At 53.2% G+C, this 7,936-nt stretch overlaps 1 protein-coding gene across 11 annotated transcripts in view; it reads left to right on the top strand.

The window, feature by feature from the left end:
- Positions 1-7,628, top strand: part of SEC31B (SEC31 homolog B, COPII coat complex component) — a 34,241-nt gene extending 26,613 nt beyond the window's left edge. For 8 of the 11 annotated variants that reach the window (XM_062214109.1, XM_062214110.1, XM_062214111.1 and 5 more), the window contains 7 exons: positions 3,916-4,090; positions 4,485-4,796; positions 5,014-5,072; positions 5,329-5,430; positions 5,753-5,872; positions 6,276-6,347; positions 6,557-7,628. In XM_062214109.1, the coding sequence (XP_062070093.1) occupies positions 3,916-4,090; positions 4,485-4,796; positions 5,014-5,072; positions 5,329-5,430; positions 5,753-5,872; positions 6,276-6,347; positions 6,557-6,736 (1,020 nt within the window). In that variant the 3' untranslated portion in view covers positions 6,737-7,628. Of the gene's footprint in view, positions 1-3,915; positions 4,091-4,484; positions 4,797-5,013; positions 5,073-5,328; positions 6,348-6,556 lie in introns of those variants that run through there. The other 3 variants (XR_009868297.1, XM_062214115.1, XM_062214114.1) reach the window with 3 other exon arrangements.
- Positions 7,629-7,936: the final 308 nt, after the last annotated feature.

Below are 7,936 nucleotides of genomic sequence, written 5' to 3' on the forward strand. Positions count from 1 at the left end.
GACAGAATCCGGTGCCCCGACCGGGACTAGAACCCGGTGTGCCGGCGCCGCAAGGCGGAGGATTAGCCTAGTGAGCCGCGGCGCCGGCCTCATGGAATATGTTAGTGAACAAAAACAATTTGACTTCATAGAGCACAGATTCAATTATTATTTGAAGTCAGTGTTGTGGTGTCCACCTCTCCATTGTCGATAAATAGAAATGCAATTGTTTTTTTTAATAAAAGATTTATTTATTTATTTGAAAATCAACGTTACACAGAGAGAGAAGGAGAAGCAGAGAGAGAGGTCTTCCATCCTCTGGTTCACTCCCCAGTTGGCCGCAAGGGCCGGAGCTGCGCTGATTTGAAGCCAGGAGCCACGAGCTCCTTCCTGGTCTCCCACGTGGGTGCAGGGCCCAAGGACTTGGACCATCTTCTACTGCTATCCCAGGCCATAGCAGAGATAGCAGAGAGCTGGATCAGAAGTGGAGCAGCCGGGACCAGAACCGGCGCCCATATGGCCCCATGCAGTTGGTTTTTGTGTGTTGATCTTGTATCCCACAACTTTCTTGAACCCACTTAACTAGTTTTAGGAGTTTTCTGTGAATTCCTTGGGATTTTCTATGTAGACAGTTAAGTTGTCTGAAAATATTGACAATTTTCTTTTCCTTCCTTTCCCCTCCCTCCCTCCCTTCCTTTTCTTTCCTTCCTTCCTTTCTTCTAATCCGTATGCCTTAATTTCTTTCTTTTGCCTTTTTGTAGTGGTTGGGACTTCCAGTACTATGTTAAATAAGAATGGCATGAGAGAACATCCTTGTGTGGTTTCTAGTACTGTTTTTGGTATTTTTTTTAATGTTTATTGTTTATTTGAAAGGCAGAGTGATAGAGAGAGAGAGAGAGAGAGAGAGAGAGAGAGAGAGAGAGAGAGAGATCTTCCTTCCACTGGTTTACTCTCAAAATGGCCACAATGGCTGGGGTTGGGCCAAGCTGAAGTCAGGAGCCAGGAACTCCATCTGGGTCTTCCACCGGGTTTAAGGGGCCCAAGAACTTGGGCCATTCTTTACTGCTTTCCCAGGTGCACCAGCCAGAATCATAGGTGGAGCAGCTGGAACCAGGGCTCTGAGGGGATGCTAGTGTCACAGGCAGTGGTTTCCAGTCTCTGAGGGAAAACATTGGCTGTTTAAAAGAAAAACAGAACTTTTCCTTATTTTTTTAAAAAAGTTTTATTTAAGTTATACAAGTTTCATGTATTTCATATATACAGATTTAGGAACATAGCAGTACTTCCCACCCTACCTTTCCTCCTGCCCACACTTTAACTCTTTTTCCTCCTCTATCTCCCATTCCCACTCTTAATTTTTACAAATATCTATATTCAGTTTAATTATTGATTGTAGAGTTAACCTTACACTAAGTGAAAGAGTTCAACAAATAGTTTGAAGAAAAAAATAATAAACACTGTTCCTTAATGAAAGAGACAAGGGTCATAAACAATCATCAAATCTCAAAATGTCCATTTCACTCCAATACACTACATTTTAGGCACTCTATTTATTTGTTTGTTTTATTTGAAAGACAGGGAGAGAAAGAAAGGGAGAGAGAGAGACACAGAAAGATCTTGGTTGGTTGGTTGATTGATTTCCATCTACCAGTTTGCTCCCCAAATGCCTACAATAGCCTAAGCCAGGGCAAGCCAAGGCTGGGAGCCATGAACTCAAACCAGGTCTGGTGTGTGGGTGGCAGGGACTGAACCACTTGGACCATCACCTGCTACCTCCCACGATGCACATTACCAGGAAGCCGGAATGAAGTGTGGAGGCTGACACTTGAACCCAGGCGCTCTGATATGGGATGCAGGTATCCCAAGCAGCCACTTAACCGCTGTGCCAAATGCCCACCATTAAAAATGATGTTAGCTGCTGGGTTTTTTTCGATGTTCTTTATGAGCTGAGGAAATTCCCCTCTATCCCTTGTGTTTTAGTCTGTTTTGTGCTGCCATAAAGAATTTATACAGAACAGAAATGTATTCTCACAGTTCTAAAGGCTGAGAAGTGTAAGATCAAAGTGCCAGCAAGTTCAGTCTCTGGTTGCAAGATGGCACCTTATTGCTGCAACCCCCACAGGGGAAGAACTGTATCCTCACATGGCAGAAGGTTGAAGGGAGAGAGGGAGAGCGAGAACGAGAGGGAGAGGAGAACTTAGTCCCACAAACGCTTTACATAGTGGCATTAATCTATTGATAGGCAGAGCCCTCAGGACCTAAACACCTCCCAAAGGCCCTACTTAGCAGCACAAGCATTAGGGATTAATTTTCCAACACATGTATTTTGGGGGGGGAGGGCACATTCAGATCATAGTTAGCACTATTCATGTACAAGATCATGAATGGATATTGAACTGTCAGTTATTTTCTACATCATTTTATACAAGGGATACAAGGGGACTTCAAAAAGTTCATGGAAATTTTGCATTATCTTTTTTTTTTTTTTTGACAGGCAGAGTGGATAGTGAGAGAGAGAGACAGAGAGGAAGGTCTTCCTTTTTGCCGCTGGTTCACCCTCCAATGGCCGCTGCGGCCGGCGCATCGTGCTGATCTGAAGCCAGGAGCTAGGCGCCTCTCCTGGTCTCCCATGCGGGTGCAGGGCCCAAGGACTTGGGCCATCCTCCACTGCCTTCCTGGGCCATAGCAGAGAGCTGGCCTGGAAGAGGGGCAACTGGGATAGAATCCGGCGCCCCAACCGGGACTAGAACCCGGTGTGCCGGTGCCGCAAGGTGGAGGATTAGCCTGTTAAGCCACGGCGCCGGCCTGCATTATCTTTTAATTCGGTTTTTCTGCTAACTTTTTAAAGCTCCCTCATATGATCGTATAATTTTCTTCTTTGTGGAAATGGTGGATTGCATTGGTTGACTCTTTAAATATGTTGGACCAATGACCGGGGATAAATCTCACTGGGTTATGGAATATTATTTTGTATGTGCATCATTGGATTTGATTTGCTCAGATTTTGTTGAGAATTTTTTTGTGTAAGTTCATGAGAAATACTGGTCTTATTTTTCTTTTGTGCTGTCTTTGGTGTTGATATCAGAATAATACTGGCCTCATAAAGTGTTCCTTCTTTCTATTTTCTGGGACAGATTGTGTAAACTTTGTGTTCATTGTTTGAATGTTCGATAAAATTCTCCAGTGAAACCATCTAAGTCTGGAAATTTCTTGGAAGAATTTCAATTACAAATTCGATTTCTTTCGTAGTTATAGGGTATTCAGTTAATCTTTCATTTTGGCTGGGTTTTGGTTGTCTGTAGTTCTTGAGGAATTGGTCCTTTTCTTCTAAGTTGTTAAGTTTATGACTGGAAAGTTACTTGAGTATTCTTTTATAGTCCTTGTAATGGCTTCAGGGTCTGGTGTAACATTCCCGTTTATCCCCCAATGATTTGTATGTTCTCCTTTTTTATTTCTTATTTTTTTAAGATTTATTTTATTTATTTGAAAGACAGAGTTACAGAGAGAGAGAGAGCCAGAGAGGGAGAGAGAGGTCTTCCATCTGCTGGTTCACTTCCCAGCTGGCCACAATGGCTGGAGCTGGGCCAATCCGAAGCCAGGAGCTTCTTCCGGGTCTCCCACATGGGTGCAGGGGCCCAAGGACTTGGGCCATCTTCTACTGCTTTCCCAGGCCACACCAGAGAGCTGGATCAGATGTGGAGCAGTCAGGTCTCAAACTGGCACCCCTGTGGGATGCCGGCACTGCAGGCCGGGGCTTTAACCTGCTGTATCCTAGCACCGGCCCCCCTTGTTTATCTTTATCACTCTTTATAGAGGTTTACCCATTTTACTGATGTTTCCCTCCGAGAACTGGTTTTTGTTTCGTTAATTTGCTCTGCTGTTTTTCCCTTTTCAGGTACTTCCTTTCCAGCAGCTGACCCTTTTTTCTCTTCGCAGGTCCCAACTCCATCTCCAAGGCTGGAGGCCATGCCTCAGTCACTGCCAGTGACACCCGCGGCACCTTCCTACCCTGGCCCTTACCAGAGCTCTAGAATGCAGAGTATGAGTGACAACAGCGCGCCTGGACCTCATGCCACCCAGCCTTTGCCTTTGGGCGCTGGGGGAAGACCTGGTGAGTGAGGGAGGGAATGAGCAGTGAAGATCTGTCCAGGCAGGGCACAGAGCTCTCTGGGAAGCAGGTGGCGTGCTGGTGTGGATTTGAGTGGCATATGTCTGTCTAGTGAGAAGAGCTCTGAAGTTGGAGTCTGAGTTCCTAATACTAATGCTGCTTACAGTCTTTGTATTTCCTGACAGATGATCAGAGTGACCAGGTTGGTCATTTCAACCTTACAGGATTGTTTGAAGGTCAAATACAGAATTTAGTTAAAAGGACTTCGTAGCTTCCTTTTACCTGTACGCTCATGTACGATTATTGTCAGCTCATTGCTGCCCAGCTCCGCCCTGATGTGCTCTAGGTCCCTCCCAGATTGCAGTTTGTTGGCCAATCACCTGTTTCTGTTCTCCAGTTGGATCGCAGCCACAGCTGTTAGCAGGGCATGGGGCTCAAGCTCCTAACCCCGTAGGACTCCCTGGACCGTGGCCTCTTCCTGGTCCCCCTCCGCCCATGGCATCGGCAGACATCCTGCAGCCTGGCCCAGCCTCCCTGCCTGCGCCTCCTGGGCTGCTCCTTCTGCCCCCTGTGAGACCACCGGGCCCCAGCCCTCCGAGCTGCCGGCCAGCAGCCCTGCCCGGCAGCCTCCCTGGGGCACGGCCTCCTGGGGGGCCAGGAGCTGCCCACCCCAGCGCCTTCCCTGCTGCTGGCATCCTGACTTCTCCAGGTGAGTCTTCCTCCATGACTTCCTCCTGCGTTGTCGCCTCCCCCTTCCGCGGCTACCACGCCCGGGAACTAGGCGCCTGGGTTGGAGGACATCAGGGGGTGTGACTTGTCGGCAGAGGGAGGTGTGGTGTCCAGTTAAAGTGACTCTTCCATCCTCAGACCCCACAGTTCCAGCTCCCTGACTGTGCCTCCAGACCTCTGTCTTTTCTACTCTACAGGTTCCCAAGAATTCCAGCGAGATGCTGCAGCCCCCAGCGGGGACCTCCAGAGGACAGAGGTCAATGCCCCTCTCCCACCCCCATCCCTTCACCAGCCACTGTCCAGGTCCCTTGGAGGATTCAGCCCCCTCCTCCCCGTCCTCTCTTCCCACTCACTCTTCTCGGCGCTCTCCTCTTTGCCTCTTACATACACAGTCTGCCCATTTCCCACTCCCAACTCGCTGTTCTGTCTCCCAGTTGGCTCCAGTTTCTGCCAGTTCTCAAAACAGGGCCTGCGGCATCTCAGTTCCCACTCACGTGCCTTTCTCTCTCTAGCTGCCAGCGACATTTAGGCCCCCAGCACCGATCACTGCTCCAGTTCGGAGCCTCCCCGCTCAGCCCCCAGGGGTCCTCCCCTCGCAGCCTCCTGTCTCTGGGGTGAGTCACGCTCCCCCTGGAGCCCCAGCAGAGCTCAGTCTGCAGGTGACAGGGACAGTGTGTTCCCCGCCCCCGGAGCCCCTTTCAGCCCTCTCTGGGTGTAGCAAAGTGGCGAGCACAGGGGATGGGCCTCATTCCTCAAAGCGAGGCCGTCTGGAGGAGACCGAGCCTGGGTGTCCCCACTTGCACGAAGGGGTGGGTGGCCTCTCTTCCCTCCGCTCGGCTGGAAGGGGGTCAGTGAGAGCCTGAGTCCCCAGGCTGGTCCTCTGGGGAGCCGGGAGGGGGACAGCTCGCCTGTCCGACGTCCTCCCGGCTCCCACAGCGGCACCGGCAGCAGCTGCGGCCTGCGAGGACGGGCAGGAGGGAGCTGCCGCCAGAGCACCAGTCCTTGAGGGCCAGCTTCGAGGCGCTCCTCCGACGCTGCTCCCTGTCTGCGGATTCGGTACGTCTGCACCTCCCGCCAGGCCCTCCTCACCGCCCCCTGATGCTGGCCCCTTGGCTCTGAACAGTTAGCTCCCGTGTGACTCTTCTGTCCTGGGGCACGGTGACTGAATCGGGTACTTCTTTGGTGTCACTGTGGAGTAGGGGAAGCACGCGAGGTGTGGCGTGAGGTCCGGCTCCCGGGGCCTCGCAGGGAGGACGGCAAGGGGGCCGAGGCCCGGAGGAGGTAAATCGCCCTTCCTGCGGGCTGCGCCAGCTGAGGCGGCAGACCGACCTCCGCGGGCTGCGTTCCCACTCTGTGACAGCACCCCTCGAGCTCTGATACAGGGCTGCGACTCTTAGGAGCCCTGGGTGGTGCCGTTAGACTGAGGGGCTGGGGTCGCCGTCCATGTCCCTCCCTGCAGAAGACCAAGAGGAGGCTGGAGGAGGCGGCCCAGCGCCTGGAATGTCTGTATGACAAGGTCTGCGAGGCGGCGGTGAGTTGGCCTCGACCGGCTCCTCCTGCCTCTGCCCTCCCCGGCCCCGGGCGTTTCTCTCCGTAGTTCTCCCTCCCCGACGCGGGTTCCCCACAGATGACCTGGGGTCTAGAGTTTGAGCCCTCCCAGCCCTCCCAGCCCTCCCATGCCACCAGGGCAGGCGCTGGGCCAGGCCGGGCCTACTGAACTGAGAGGCATTCCCTCCACAGCTCTCGCCCCACGTCCTGGCCGGGCTCCACGAGGTCGCCCGCTGTGCGGATGCAGGAAGCTTCGAGCGGGCCCTGGCGGCGCATGCGCAGCTGGCGGGCTGCAGCAGCTTCAGCGAGGTGTCCGGCTTCATGCCTGCCCTGAAGGCGGTCCTCACCATGGCGCAGAGGCTGCGCGCGTGAGCCGGGCCGCCTCTCCTGCTGCTACTGGCCTGCAGAAAGAGGGGGGTTTCTGACAGCTTCTGTTGGTTTTTCCCAGCCCTCTTGCCTGGCTCCCAGGTCTATGACGCCATAGGATTGGGTGCCTGCGTTTTCCTCTTTATGCCTGGCCGTCTAGGATCTACCGAGACCCTGGCAGCCGCAGCGGCAGGGTGTGGAGCCAGCCCCTCCCTTTCGTCAGTGCGGTCTCCGCCAGGCCCTGGCCAGGCCTCTTCTCCCCCAGGGACGGTCTGCTGAAGTGGCTTCTGACGGGGTGAAGACGCCTGTTACTTCCAAGTCTACCTCTGCTGGGATCCGGCCCGTGGGTGTCTGGTGTGCGCTGGGAGGCTGACCTGCCTTCCCCCTCGGGCCTCTGACTTCATTTCCCAGCTCCAGATTCTCCTGTAGCCCCAGGGGCCAGAGTTGGCTGTCGCTCACCTTTGAACAGGTCATGGGCCTGAGGGGTAGATGCTGATCAGAGCCAAGAAAGGGAACTTGGGTGCTTCTGAAGTGGAACAGCTCATGCGCCAGCAGGGTTAGGGTGGCTGGGGTGGGTGCTGGCAGGTGGGGAAGAACTGCCTCTTGCTGGGAGCCGACTTAGGCCGTAGAGGAGGAGCTGAGGGACCACAGCCTCCAGGGAACGGCCTCACCCATTTCAGCTTGGCTTCCGGCCTAGACTATTCGCTCAGTGAGTATACGCCCAATTCCAGAGTGGGGTTCACGGTAACAAAAGACTTCCAGTGCTGCTTCTGGAGGGTCAGGCCCAGTGTCTCCCAGGGCCACCTGCTCTGGCTGCAGTTTCACGGCTGAACTCTGTGTTTGATGCACTGATGTGCTTAATAGTGCAATAAAGCTACTACTGGATTTGGTTTCCTCAGTCATCTTCCCATCATTTGTGTCTTCTGGGCCCATTTGGCTGCTCCACCCCTTTTTGGTCCCCTGTGCCCTCTTTAGTCAGGGGAGAGGCTTGTGGAGAGAGACATCAGAAGAGCTGAATGACAGAAGCTGTCCGGTCCTGCTGATCCACGGATCAGGCTGCAAGACTCCATGCAGCATCTGTGGCCACTCTGGTGTGGTGGTGTGTGTGTGTGTGTGTGTGTGTGTGAGAGAGAGAGAGAGAGAGCGCTCGCCTATCTGCCTGCATCCGTGCCGGCCGTTCAGCTCCAGGGTTTTCCCCACACCACT

This window comes from Lepus europaeus, chromosome 17 (assembly GCF_033115175.1).
Source record: "Lepus europaeus isolate LE1 chromosome 17, mLepTim1.pri, whole genome shotgun sequence".
In the NCBI taxonomy this organism is placed as follows: Eukaryota; Metazoa; Chordata; class Mammalia; order Lagomorpha; family Leporidae; genus Lepus; species Lepus europaeus.